Source organism: Lampetra fluviatilis, chromosome 59, assembly GCF_964198595.1.
Source record: "Lampetra fluviatilis chromosome 59, kcLamFluv1.1, whole genome shotgun sequence".
Taxonomy (NCBI): Eukaryota; Metazoa; Chordata; class Hyperoartia; order Petromyzontiformes; family Petromyzontidae; genus Lampetra; species Lampetra fluviatilis.
In genome coordinates this window covers 7,691,418-7,706,668 of record NC_136333.1, presented here as the reverse complement: position 1 = coordinate 7,706,668, position 15,251 = coordinate 7,691,418, and the positions used below count along the sequence as shown (strand labels likewise).

At 49.5% G+C, this 15,251-nt stretch overlaps 1 protein-coding gene across 1 annotated transcript; it reads right to left on the bottom strand.

Annotated features, from left to right (window-relative positions):
* Window positions 1-27: 27 nt before the first annotated feature.
* On the bottom strand, window positions 28-9,458 carry LOC144950721 (uncharacterized). The gene is made up of 8 exons (XM_078880794.1): window positions 9,310-9,458; window positions 8,464-8,552; window positions 7,327-7,399; window positions 6,484-6,555; window positions 5,560-5,641; window positions 3,635-4,679; window positions 2,875-2,915; window positions 28-956 (listed from the first exon to the last, which is right to left on the bottom strand). The coding sequence occupies exons 1-8, from the start codon at window positions 9,337-9,339 to the stop codon at window positions 727-729; spliced, it is 1,662 nt and encodes a 553-aa protein (XP_078736920.1). The 5' UTR covers window positions 9,340-9,458; the 3' UTR covers window positions 28-726.
* Between the last annotated feature and the right edge of the window lie 5,793 nt (window positions 9,459-15,251).

Genomic DNA, 15,251 nt, shown 5'->3' with positions numbered 1-15,251 from the left:
CGCCCACCCACCCGCCCGCCCACCCGCCCGCTGCTGTGTATTTGGAGTCTGCGTGTCTCTCTCTCCCCGTGAATTCTTCTCCGGGCTCTTAGGGTTTCCCCCCCTCCACATTATTTAGAATCAAAGTCACGCATTTAGGGAGTAATTTGACCGCTATAGATTTCCATGTGATGATGATGATAAGCCACTTCGTTGCGCTAACATTTGCGACAGGTCGCTTCTGAAAGAAAGAGCTGTGTAGCTTCAGTGGGCCTACCTGGTAAAATAAAAAAAATTGCTTTCATTTGTCCCGTTGCTTCAACTGCCACGCCCGGGGGGGGAAGATGGAATCTAACCGGCGACCTCTAGATCGCAAGTCCGGCGTGGTAACCATCAGGCCGGGACAACGCCCAAAACGATCCGGGAGCACATTGCTCTCTCAAAACCACGCGGCTCAATCACTGCCGCCCCCTCAACTGCTTTGTCCACATCCCGAGCGAGCAGCTGGGCTGCGAGGGGGCGTAACGACCAATCGCGCGTTCACAAACGGCGTCGCGCGGCGACGAAAACAACGATCCGCTGCTAGAACGTCACCGGCGCCGAGCGACCGGTTGCCGCAAGAGCTGCCCTCCGCACGCAAAGAGATTCAGTTGCATGCAACAGAGTCTCTTCGCAACCGATTGCTCGCAACCGATCGCTCCAACCGCCGCCACGGCCGCCGCCGCATCTCTCCCCTGCGTCAGTCCTTCAGTCGTCAAACTTGATCTTCTTGCCGGCGAACTCGGGGATTTTGCCCAGCTGCTCCTTGCGCTTGCGGCTCGCTTCCCACGACGGGTGGAGGCTGCCCGTCGGCAGCGCTGCCCGTTGCCCGTCCGGAGCGCCCCTACTACCGCCGCCGGCCCCACCCGCACCCTGCGGGCCCCCCCGAGCGGGGAGCCGGCCAGCTCCCCTACGCCCGCCGGCAGAACCGGAGGCCCCTGAATCAAAAGTAGAAATGAGTAAATGATTAGTTGCGAGAGTGTCATAATATAATTGTATATATTTGCACACAAAAAAATCCAACTATCCCCCGTGGAGCCTTTAATAGGTTTTTTTTTCTATCATGGGACCCTTTTTGCCAGTGTTAAATGATGAAAAATAAGAATAGGTTGTATCCTTTCTGACAATTAACCAGGAGGTGTTCACATGTTCAAACACCAGATACTTTTCGCAAGGAATAAATACAGTGAAACCTTGGATTGCGAGCATAATTCGTTCCGGAAAACGTGTTTGTAATCCAAATAACTCGTAAATCAGTTGTGATCACGTGACGCTCGGCAGACAACGCGTGCACACGTACTGCTCGTATTGCAAGACCTCGCTCGTTTATCAAATCAATAGTTAATAAAAAAATGTGCTCGTCTTGCAAAACACTCGCAGACCAAGTTACTCGCAATCCAAGGTTTTACTGTACTGCATTAAACACACACCATGCTTGTTAACATGCAAACAAAACACGCTCTGATAAATCTTCATGGCCTAGTCTCACCACCAGCGTCAGAGCAGAGAACAACGCCCCAAGGCGCACAGCGCAAAGTCAACGCCACACGCATCAGAACATGTACAGCTCGGACTGAGCAGCCAGCTACTGTTTGAACATCCTAACACCCCCTGTTTGATTTCCCGAAAGGGTAAAACCTCTTCGTATTTCACACAAGAGGTGTTATTGTCGTGTTTGATGGCGTAAATATGTCGTTAAACCCGCCAACCACCCGAAACAGCCAATTTAGTGAGGGTTAGATTTTGATTTAAAGCTTTCGCGACTGCAGGGATTCATCTTCTTGGTTCTTTCGGTAAAGTCACGTAGAAGGGAAATAATAAAAGAATAAAAACATAAAACAATACAACATTCTCACGACGTTTCGAGGGTTGTCACGTAAATAAAACCTGGCAATGCATGACTAGAAGGGAAATAATAAAATAATAAAAATAAAACATAATAAAATAATTCTCACGACGTTTCGGCCACAACGCGAGCAGCCGTCCTCAGGTGAAGAACAGGTCGGTCGGAAAGACAGCCTTAGATAAAGACAGCGTCAGACGCCGTCTTTCCGACAGACCTGGTCTTCACCTGCGGACGGCTGCTTGCGTTGTGGCCGAAACGTCGTGAGAATTACTTTATTATGTTTCCTTTTTATTATTTTATTATTTCCCTTCTACGTGACTTTACCGAAAGAACCAAGAAAATGCATGACTAGTTCAGCGCACCGGTTGCGTGCCGGAGAGTAAACCCACAGCGTTTACAATTCGAGTGCCGTGGCGTTTCGCCGGTGGCCACAACGGCGGCAGCGGCAGCAGCCAGCACCATCAGGCGACAGCCACAGAGTTGTGGGGAAACCCTGCTGCTGTTTGGGTCTTCAGCAGAGCGGCTGAATGTGACGTCGTCACTCGCGAGCCCATCAGGTGAGAAGACCATGTCGTCTGATAAATTACAATGGATATCGATTATGATTGGAAATCGATTATGATTGGAAATCGATTATGATTGGTAGCCATTGTGATCGAGCAAATATAAATATCGCTTAAATACATAACCCAACTAATAATTGCTATCAATAATATGTATTAGTTGGCTTATATATTTACGCGATTAATAATTTCGATTGAAAGCTTTCGTGACTGCAGGGATTCATCTTCTTGGTCTTTCGGTAAAGTCACGTAGAAGGGAAATAATAAAATAATAAAAATAATATGACTTTGAAACCCCCCCGCACACCTCCTACGCATCTCCTAGCCACCGGGGCACCGCGATCGGTGAGGATGTGGAAAGCGAGTGTCTCGCCAGCCTGCATGCGGTGGAACGCAGTGGCGGTGAGGGGGGGGTGGGGTGCAACGCGACGGGTGGAGAGGCCGTACCTGGGTAGGGTTTGCGATCGTTGCCCGATGGGAAGTGTTTGCTAGGAGAGAAACGGGAGAATTATGAACGTATCGGTTAGTGCCGAGATATTTTCTTTTTCTTAACATGCATTTGCGTGCACGCGCACAGACACACACAGATACAGCCACACACAGATACACACCCACACACAGACACACAGACACGCCCTCCCCCCTTCCTGTGTAGCCTACACAGGCTGTGAGCGAGCAGAGCAGTCACCTAGGAGAACGGCCAAACTAAACTCTTTTTTTTTTTACGCGATTTAAACTTTTTATTTTACCAGGTATGGTAAAAGAAGAAAGCTGGCTATTACAAATGACAGCTCAACGAAGTGGCTTATCATCATGTGGAAGTGTATAGCGGCCAGATGCTATTAAAATCACGTTTATGAATGTTGGAAGGAAAAACCGGAGGATCTGGAGCAAAATCCACTCGACCACGGGGAGAGAGACACACAAACTCCAAAATTATAAGAAGTGTCAGGGTCGGGATTGAACCCACGATCTCCACGCGCTCACCCATTACACCACTCCCATCACACACTCACCCATCACACACTCACCCATCACTCACTCACCCATCACTCACTCACCCATCACACACTCACCCATCACACACCCATCACACGCTCACCCATCACACGCTCACCCATCACACGCTCACCCATCACACGCTCACCCATCACACGCTCACCCATCACACACACTCCCATCACACACTCACCCATCACACACTCACCCGCGTCCGCCCTTCGCTCCCCGCGACTCCCCGAGGCTGCAGAACTGCGTCTTCATCCCCGCTCGGCCTGCCGGTCTTCGGCGCTGCGCACGCCCTCGCCCCGCTCCTCCATCGCCACCATCGCCGCCATCGCCATCACTGTCACTGTCACTCCGGTCACCACTCCGCAGTGCTCCGCTTTCCTTCCTCCGCCTCTTCCCCCTCCTCCTCCCGGGCCCGCCCCGTCGCACTTTCCCGATGAAGAAATCGTCGTCGCTCTCGTCGTCTTCGCTCTCATCATCGTCGCCGCCGTCGTCGTCACCGCCGCCGTGCCGGCCCGCGCCCTTCCCCCCGAGCCCCTTCTGCCTGCGGCAGAACCGCTCCTCGGTGCTGTCGTCAAACTCCGGCTCCGGCGGCGGTGGCGGCGTCGGCGGTTCGTCACCGGCGGCCGCGGGGACCGTGCGCTCCTCTCCGCTCGGCCCCACGCGGCCGCCGGACGGCGTCGCCGCCGCGGCGACCGCGGTCCAAGTGGCCGCGGTAGAGCCTCCGGTGGGCCCGACGCTCGCTGGCCGGCCCGGCGCTGTCCCTCCGCTCGCCGCGCCAGCCACGCTCGCCACGGCTCCCTTGGCTTTCCCCAAGATCTCCGTCCCGACAATCGCTCCTCTCCTCTCCTCGCTCTTGCCGACCCGGCTCAGTCTCGCTCTGTTCGCCGCCCCCGTATTCAGTCTCTCTTCTTTCTCTCCTCCCTCGTCCGAACTCTCCCCCGCGCTCTCACCCGCGCTCTCCCCGGCAATCTCCCCCGCGCTCTCCCCGGCAATCTCCCCCTCGCTCTCCCCCTCGCTCTCCATGGCGCTCTCCCCCTCACTCTCCCCCTTGCTCTCCCCAGCGATCCCCCCGGCATTCTCCCCCGCGCTCTCCCCCGCGCTCTCCCCGGCAATCTCCCCCTTGCTCTCCCCGGCCATCTCCCCCTCGCTCTCCACGGCACTCTCCCCCTCGCCAGGCCTCGGGGAAGCCTTGCTGTCGTCTGGCACCGTTGCGCGTGCCGCTTTGAACGAGTCGAGGGCGGCTGTGAACAAAACGACGTGCCGCGTGCTGTACAGGTCAACCACATCAACACCGAGCACACGCACACACACACACAACACACGCAAAGTCCTCACGCACTGCGTGATCACTTGTCGCACGTGGAACCTGCACACGTTATAACGCGGTACACACGCACACGTTACAACGCGGTACACACGCACACGTTACAACGCGGTGCACACGCACACGTTACAACGCGGTACACACGCACACGTTACAACGCGGTACACACGCACACGTTACAACGCGGTACACACGCACACGTTACAACGCGGTGCACACGCACACGTTACAACGCGGTACACACGCACACGTTACAACGCGGTGCACACGCACACGTTACAACGCGGTACACACGCACACGTTACAACGCGGTGCACATGCACACGTTACAACGCGGTACACACGCACACGTTACAACGCGGTACACACGCACACGTTACAACGCGGTACACACGCACACGTTACAACGTGGTACACACGCACACCGTTAATGTCGTGGCTTGGCTCTCCAACACACCGGCTAGTGCTGTACTAGTACACTACACTATACATTACACAATACACTACACTACTATACAATACACTACACACTAGTGCTGTACTAGTGATTAGTGACGAATTGGCCACGTTCTGTTTACGTGACAACCCTTACTGGTTGGCTGTGTCGGGTGGTGGCGGGTTTAACGACACATTTACATATTTACGATCTAACCCACAAAAAAACTATATTATATTATGGATGCTATTGGTCGCAGAAGCCTACGCGTTAAACCAAAAACAATAGATTTAGTTTAGAGTGGCTCCGCCACTCCCATTGTGGGCAGCCCTCCCCCGTGAGATGCTCGCTCCACGCCCACCCTTAATGGTGTCGATCTTGGCCCTGATGAGCGGGAAGGTGGAGAGTCGCGCCAACGCACGCTCCCTCGCCGTCGAGATGTCCTGGAATGACAGGCGCATCACCATCACTGGCATCGTCAACGTCACCACCACCATCATCATCTCCATCACAACCGCTATCATCATCTCCATCACCACCGCCATCATCATCTCCATCACAACCACCATCATTATCATCATCACCACCGCCGCCATCATCATCTCCATCACAACCACCATCATCATCTCCATCACATCCCCACCATCATCATCTCCATCACCACCGCCATCATCATCTCCATCACAACCCCACCATCATCATCTCCATCACAACCATCATCATCATCTCATGAAAACCATAATCATCATCATCACCATAATCACCCACTACCACTATCACCTTTATTATGCCCATCACCATCATCATCATCACCATCATCATCATTATCATCACCATCATCATTATCAACATCATCATCCCCACCATTATCATCTCCATCACATCCCCACCATCATCATCTCCATCACAACCACCATCATCATCACATGAAATCCATCATCATCACCATAATCACCCACTACCACTATCATCTTTATTATGCCCATCACCATCCTACTTATCATTCACCATTATCATAACCATCATGCCACCTTTAATAATCACGAGCATCATCAGCAACACCACCACCACCACCACCAGCCGCTTTAGCAACACCAACAACAATCACACGATGATGACCAACAACAACAGGATAATCAACAACGTCGACAGAACGGTTCCCGACAGGGTCACACTCGACCCAAACAAACAACAGACTGGCAGACCGCCGGTTGAACGGTGATTTAAATTACCACTTTTCAAACAGATTACAAAAAAACAACAACAACAAAGAACACGTTTTTACCTTCTTGCACACCGACTCAAACGTGATGTTCTCATAAAGGGCAGTCTTTGAAACCGTGTCTGGATCTAAATCCTGGAAAAGACAAACGCAACGATCGTGACGAGCCTCATCCGATTAATTTAATTCCGGGCGACCTTTTCTCGTCGAGGAACGTAAAAACCATCACGGGGACTCCGCTCATCCTCGCAGCAGCGGCTTTGCGAGTAATCCATTGAACGAAAGAGCTGTACGCACGTACGCATGTTGAACTTCTTTCGCACCGTACGTAGCCAATCGTGCTCACCGGAGGAGCGGGGGGAAGGACAAGAAACTAAACAGAACGAAAAACAGTTCTGAATACGTTTGTTTGTCAATCTCGGTGATTTAAAAGTGCATCACAGCTCCCAGCGGCTTCCTGATATCGGAAGGGAGGAGCGTTCCAGACGGCCGCAAAAGCGCATCTGAAAGCGCCGCGCGATGATCATGCGGTGTGACCAGCGGCTTTATTCGATGGCTTTTGCCATGTTGACATTCTTTTTAGTTTCATTCGGTTCACACCATTGGAACCTCCTTTGCCAGTAGCAAAACATGATAATTGTTGTTTTGCCCTTTTATCTGGCAACAAAACTGACACCTTTTTTTACAAGGAGTCATGTTTGCATTGACCACAATACCTGCGTACGTACAATCACATTGTCAGTCGACCCCCCCATACGCAAGCTACGCAATTTGGGTTAACCCCCCCCTCTCCCCCCTCCATGCGTACGTACTAAACGGATGGCCCCCAAGGCTACACGGGAGATCTGTGTCTTTGTGCCGGTCGATACGTTTCCTGTGTTTCTCTTCCCGGGGCCCCCAACTCACCTTGACGGCATCGATCTCCTCCAGAAGTCGCTTCACTCTTCGGGCATTCTTTTGCAAATCTTCCTCCGAGCCCCTGCGATGTACGGGGGCCGTGAGAACGTAAACAGAGGACATCGGCATCCAAAACTTCACGATTATTTCCTATTGGCAGGAAAATATGTGTGTGTGTGTTTAAAGAGCCACAAACATTCATGTGGTCAGCCAGCATAATTTTGAACGCCCTGAAACACAGAGGCTAGCAGTCTCAGGGTGTGAACCCAGGCCCTTTGGGATGCTGGGTCAGTGTCTCTGACACGGCCACTAAGAACACCCTGAGAGAGAGGCAACCAGTCTCAGGGTGTGAACCCAGGCCCTTTGGGATGCTGGGTCAGTGTCTCTGACACGGCCACTAAGGACACCCTGAGAGAGGAAAGCAGTCTCAGGGTGTGAACCCAGGCTCTCTGAGATGCTGGGTCAGAGTCTCTGACACGGCCACTAAGAACACCCTGAGAGGCAACCAGTCTCAGGGTGTGAACCCAGGCCCTTTGGGATGCTGGGTCAGTGTCTCTGACACGGCCACTAAGAACACCCTGAGAGAGGAAAGCAGTCTCAGGGTGTGAACCCAGGCTCTCTGAGATGCTGGGTCAGAGTCTCTGACACGGCCACTAAGAACACCCTGAGAGAGAGGAAACCAGTGTCAGGGTGTGAACCCAGGCTCTCTGAGATGCTGGGTCAGAGTCTCTGACACGGCCACTAAGAACACCCTGAGAGAGAGGAAACCAGTGTCAGGGTGTGAACCCAGGCTCTCTGGGATGCTGGGTCAGTGTCTCTGACACGGCCACTAAGAACACCCTGAGAGAGAGGAAACCAGTGTCAGGGTGTGAACCCAGGCTCTCTGAGATGCTGGGTCAGAGTCTCTGACACGGCCACTAAGAACACCCTGAGAGAGAGGAAACCAGTGTCAGGGTGTGAACCCAGGCCCTCTGAGCTGCTGGGTCAGTGTCTCTGACACGGCCACTAAGAACACCCTGAGAGAGAGGCAACCAGTCTCAGGGTGTGAACCCAGGCTCTCTGGGATGCTGGGTCAGTGTCTCTGACACGGCCATTATGACCCCCCCCCCCACTGCCCCCACCCCGGAGTTGTTCCTGGAGACTTACTTTTTCTTCCTCAGCGCTGCGAGGGAGCGAGCGAGTTTCCGCACAACGAGAATCTTCACTTTTCTCACGTCCTTCCTCATCCCCACAATCTGGAGACACATCAAACATGCGCGCAGCAGCCGTAGCAGCAGGCAGCAGCAGTAGTAGCAGCAGCAGTAGTAGCAGCAGCAGTAGCATCAGCCCGTGAGACATTGTTGCTGGACCGGTTGCCGAACGAAAAGGTCGCGCTCAATACACACAAAGATCTTGCCGCAAATGAACCACGACAACTCGGTTGATCTCGTCGAGGGGCGTAAAGCACCATCACGCCAACTCCGCTCATCCACGCAGCAGCAGCTTTTCAGATGCACTTCTACGGCCGTCTGGAATGCTCTTCCTTCCGATAACACATTCCTGCGGAGGGAGCTGGTAGGAACGTTGGGTTGTTCGGTCAATGGCCAGGGTCAATGGCGGCGTGGTGTATTCCGCAAATATGCCCGACTGTGAGGGCGGGCACAAGCCGGCGTGAGTAGGTTACACGTTGAGTTTTATAAGGGCACCACGGGGTGACCAGCCATGTATGGTGAAGTGTGGTGAAGTATGGTCACATAACATCCCCACACAGCGTGGTGGGAGGCCCTCATCCAGCAGTGGAGTCACCAAAGCAAAGCTCCCCCGTATAGCCTTCGAACAGACTTTTGCGGCAAGTGCCGTTAGCGAGTAGCAGCACCTATGAAGGCCGGCGCGGCACACGAGTGGGGGTGGGTGGCCAGGACCACCACCACCACCACGCCCGGCCGCCTTTGTCTCCCTTAGTGGCGACGTTGACTGCACACCGCACCAGGAACGCGCGCGTGAAATCCTCACCTCGTTATTCACAATCATGGGCTTCGCCATTCTTCGCTCGGCAAGTGGACAAACTTAAGCCGGGTCTATCCGCGAAGAAGATTAAATGTTTGACGTTAACGTTAAATGTTGGATTCTAATTCGCAATGCGTTTAAACTGCACACGTGTACGCGCGAACACACACACGTGCTACGAACTTCCGGTCCCGTTGTAAACTAGCCCGGATGGAAACACCAAACGTAACAAAGAATAGTTCCGGTTCGTGGGTATACAGTACACATTTTTGATTAAGTTCGTTCATACATTTTTTAAACGGTCACGTAACAGATGCCACAATGTCTTACACGGAGATAACGTTTTAACTTTTTATTGCAATGTCAATGGAAATATTATGCTATATGGGGGGCGGGGGGCGTTATTTATATGACCGGGGGAAAGAAAAAAAGGTTCCGGACAGGTTGTCAATACGCCGCGTGAACGATGAGCGACGTTTCGGTCAATGCCCCTTTTGCAGAGCACACACATTCACTAGCCCACTTGCATTTAATTCTCACATTCTGCCCCGTGGTGTTGAGTGCACCCGCATGTGTTCGATCTGGCCCACTCTATGTTGCTGCGGAGAAGGCTCGTTGCCCGAAACGTCGCATGTTATATATTTTACCCCTCCCCCTCCTCCTCCTCCCCGTCTCTCTCTTAATTAATGCACACGCGTTAACCCGTGGCGGCCTCTGCTCGAGGTGTCACGATGCATCGACGATTAATCGATTGATGACGGATTATTTTGTGTGATGAACAAAACTCGTCGAATGGAAAAATCGATTGGACACCTGCAGCCGCTAGAGGCCGCTGCATTCACCGCAGGCTGAGACCATGAGGAATGAGGAATGATGAAAATCAGAACCTTTATGAGGATTGGAGGAATCCGATCAACTATGAAGGTATTTATTTTACGGATGTCAAGCAAAGGTGGGTTAGAAATAATCGATTATTTGCTCGAGATGTTGACTACCTCGCCTGGTATGCAGGAGGTCGTGGGTTCGATCCGACCCTGACGCCTGCTGTGTATTTGGAGTTTGCGTGTCTCTCTCTCTCATCATCATCACGGTGGCTAGGAGATGTGAACTACCTCGCCTGGTATACAGGAGGTCGTGGGTTAGATCCGGACCCTGACACACACGCCTGCTGCTGCTGTATATTTGGAGTTTGCGTGTCTTATCTCTCTCCCCGTGGCCGCGTGGATTTTCCTCTGCGGTTTTCCCCTCCACATTTAGAATCAACGTCACCACGTGTTTCGAGTCTGCTATGAATTTCCACACGACGATGATGTTGATGATGAGCCGTCACTTCTGTGAGCGATCATTTGTGATCGCCAGGTCGCTTCCAGAAAAGCTTGTAAAATAGAACAAATACTCGATAGTTATACAGCCGTGTGGGTAAATAGCAGCGTTGTTGAAGAGGTGTTTCTCGAATTACCGGTAACCGCTTTACTAAAACCGGTTTTTTTCAATCCGGTTACCGGTGATGCAAAAAAAACCTCCGATTTTAAGAACCCGAGTGGAATATGCCAGCAGCATTGTACACATTTACTTTCAATATAGAAATTAGTTTATAGACCGAAAACTGATTTCTTTACAACTGCTTTGTTACGTACGGTGCCAAAGAAGTCCAACACAGAGCAACACACATACGTAGTAGACACGTGTGATTACTGACGGGTTTGTTTGCTACCAGATGCTGACGATTAAGTAACTAATCATACACATTTTAAAAAACAAATGGCCATCGGATTTATTGATTTATTTACATAATTAGTTCTCATCAGAGTCACAATGGGCATCGAGTAGCGCAGTCTGCAACTGTTATCATCCATCTCTCATCTTTCTGGCCTCTATATGAACTATGTCGTAGGGTCGTTGCCCGAAACGTCGACGATTACGGTGTGTATTTTTCACCATTAAGGCCACGCGCGTGTTGATTTTCCCGGTGGAGATCGCGTGGCTGTGTGTCGCCCTCTCGTGGTCACAGGAATTATAAACATCGGTGCGAGGACGGGGCCGATGGGAGATGGAGCGACTCGTAGGATCGCCACCGTTGCCGACGATTTGGGTAGAGAGGCCTCCATCCAGCAGTGGATTGACCACGGCTGATGATGAAGCTGGTCTGTTGAGGCCTCGTAATTGTATAGTGAATATACAGCAGTGTGGTATACAGTAGGGTGGGTAGAATAATACATAGTGTAATATTACAATGTATAGTCTAAGGTGGTGTATAGTAATACAGTATATAATTAAATGTTGGGTTTGTCTATGGCAGTATATAGTATGGGGTAGACCCTTGTGATGTAAGGAAAAAGTTTATCTGGAGGCATATTATATTTTTTGCGACATATAATTGTAATGTACGATTTACTGTTAGTAGCTCAGCGTATTGGAGAGTATATTTAGTATATTGATGATATTGATGTAGTTTATATTTTAGTTTTTTACGTGGTGGTTTGGCTGCTGCAGCTCCTTACTATTAAAATTCCTTCCCTTTATTACCGTTAACTCTACCTTCCTCCCTTTGTTGCTGCTAATCCTACATGATGCACGGGCATAATATGACTTTGAGACCCCCCCCCACCTCCTACGCATTCCACAAGTAGTGACAATCCCATATCTGCATTTTCCATAAATATGCTAAATTCCTCTGTTGATATGCAAATTCCTTTGTCAAGGCGCTCTTCCTCCCCTAACCCAGCTTAAATATACGCTGCCAAGCCTGGTGGTGTTTCATTCAGACGCTGTCTTTCCGACAGACCTGATTTTCACCTGAGGACGGCTGCTTGCGTTGTGGCCGAAACGTCGTGAGAATTGTATTTTATTTTGTTTTATTTTTATTATTTTATTATTTCCCTTCTACGTGACTTTACCGAAAGAACCAAGAAGATGAATCCCTGCAGTCACGAAAACTTTCAATCGAAATTTACCACCTTCTGTTTCGGACATTGATTCACGTTTTACTCGTGATATTTAATTAATAAAAAAATATTGATAGGTAAACTACCCTGATTGAAACCAGCCGAACCCTAACATCTAAATGCTCACCCCACCTACATTTTTAAAAATTTCGGTTATATGAATAATGTTGTATGACTGTGCTGGTATTTAAAGAGAGAGAGAGAGAAGTGAATAAGTTTTGACTCCGCGGAAAATGTTGTGCGTCGGCTGAGTGCTCCGCGGGCCTGAACAAGTTTGAGAAACCACAGGCGACGTACGGCGCGAAAGAAGTTCGTCACGCAGCTAACCATGCGCGGCACCACACGCCGGAACGTCGAGGCGCACGACACCAGAATGGACAATCCCCGAGGCGTGGTGGACAATCCCCGAGGCGTGGTGGACAATCCCCGAGGCGTGGTGGACAATCCCCGAGGCGTGGTGGACAATCTCCGAGGCGTGGTGGACAATCTCCGAGGCGTGGTGGACAATCCCCGAGGCGTGGTGGACAATCCCCGAGGCGTGGTGGACAATCCCCGAGGCGTGGTGGACAATCTCCGAGGCGTGGTGGACAATCCCCGAGGCGTGGTGGACAATCCCCGAGGCGTGGTGGACAATCCCCGAGGCGTGGTGGACAATCCCCGAGGCGTGGTGGCTGCTCGTGCCACCAGAGGACGCTAAGACACCGACAGTCGGAGCCGCGGGCTGCTGCTGCTGCTGCGTGATTCGCCCACGTGGCTTTTCGGGGGTTTGTAGCCACGAGCCCACCCAGGGCTTTAGGGGCCGTCCATAAATGACGTCACGCGATTTAGGACGATTTTTGCCCCCCCCCCCCTTCGTCACACGGCGTCGCAAAAAGTCAGCCCCCCCCCCCTCAAATATGACGTCACAAAGCTCTGCCCCCCCCCACCCCAAAAATAAAACTTGCTTCAAATCGCTTTAAACTATTATTGTAGTGCGTATTTAATGTGGCGCTGCACTCTGATGTTGTAAGAGAAAACATGTATTAAAGAGTCTATTTAATTAAGTAGAACGTGTCGTCTATATTTATTTAAAGTTGCGCATTTTGATGTGACGTCACATTTCTCACCCCCCCCCCGCCCCTCGTCACACATCGTCACAAATGTCTGACCCCCCCCCCCTAGGTGCGTGACGTCATTTATGGACGGCCCCTTAGGGGCTGCAGCTGGAGGACCTCCAGAGATGAAGTGGAAAGTGATTTAATTTGTGAATGCTGAATTATATTCGTTGTGAGCCTTGTAAAAATACATTTTTATGTTTTTCTTTAACTTTGTTTTCCTTTTGCAAATATTATCGGGGGCCTCACAGTAGCTGTAGCCCAGGGTCCTCCACAATCTCAATCCGGCCCTGAACCCACCGCGTGTTTAGTTTCGGCAACGGTGGCCGACGTTTCGCGCCCCCCCCCTCCTCCTAATTCCCTCCCACTGCGGCATTTATTTATGAAATTCCTCCAACTTCTTTGAGTGGATCGAACAAAGTGTCCGCGAAACGTCGGACACTTGCGGGGCTTTGTAAATACCCCCCCAAGATCACGCCGTCAAGTGCCAAGCCATCATCAGCTCGTCACCGCTACGTCGATATTTAATTAGATTTGAGGTTAATTCGATTTAGGGTTAATTAGATGAAAGTTTTTGAAGCGTTGTTGTAAATGATGAAAATAATGATATCATAATTAATAAGTAATACTGATTTATGCCTTCGATAATAATTAACAATATAACAATTAGTCATGTAATAATTACTAACAAAAATATATGATAACAATTAATAACAATAATGGATAATAATATAATAATTCATAATGACTCATTTTATTATTAAAAAATAATATTTAATAATTGTTAATAGAATAACAACATAACAATATAATAATTCATAATGACTCATTTTATTATGAAAAAATAATATTTAATAATTGGTAATAAAATAACAACATAACAATATAATAATTCATAATGACTCATTTTATTATTAAAAAATAATATTTAATAATTGGCAATGGAATAACAACACAATAATATAATAATTCACAAATAACAATAAACTAATCATATAAGACGCTACCGTAACGCAAGGAAGTGATAATGGGAGCGCCGCGGGGGGGCTGGTTGTTCGTGTCGACACGTGCTCGAGACGACGAAATGTAATTAGCAGTTTGCGTGAACCAAACATCTAAACAAGCATTGCGTGAGTGCGGATTCTCCCATTCCTTTTCATCATCATGCGCCGTTCATCCGCGCAAGTGTTTCATTAGCGAGTTGCGTCTGTTGAAGATGTTGACCGTCAAGCCACAACTCGTTGGCATACTTTGCATCTAAGCCCTTTGCAATTTATAGGATATACATCTATGTGATTTAAAATGTGATTTATATGACTACGTTAACCCCCCCCCATCACCACCACCCCACCCAACCCCTCTGATGACGTCGCATTTAACCCCCAGCCATATCTGCATTGTTACCCTATTTGGATTTTTGAAATTTTATATTGTATATTATAGCCATTGTATATTTTAGATTTTATTTTATTCAATTTTTACATACTTTAGCTCCTTAGTATTAGTTAGACTTTGTACCTTTAGTATAGTTAGACTTGTAAACCACTTATTTAAGATTCCTATATGTTGAATGTATGCACCTTCCTGCCAAAGTAAATTCCTTGTCTGTGCAAACTTTCATGGCGAATAAAACCCTTTCTGATTCTGTGAGACAGATACGGGAGGAGGAATTCATCTTCTTGGTTCTTTCGGTAAAGTCACGTAGAATGGAAATACAAAAATAAAACATAATGCATTATTTTATTTTATTATGTTTTATTATGTTTTATTTTTATTATTTAGTTATTTCCATTCTACGTGACTTTACCGAAAGAACCAAGAAGATGAATCCCTGCAGTCACGGGAGGAGGAATTCTCCACACGTCTGGTCACCGCCTGAGGATGCTGGCTGCTGTAATAATCATATATA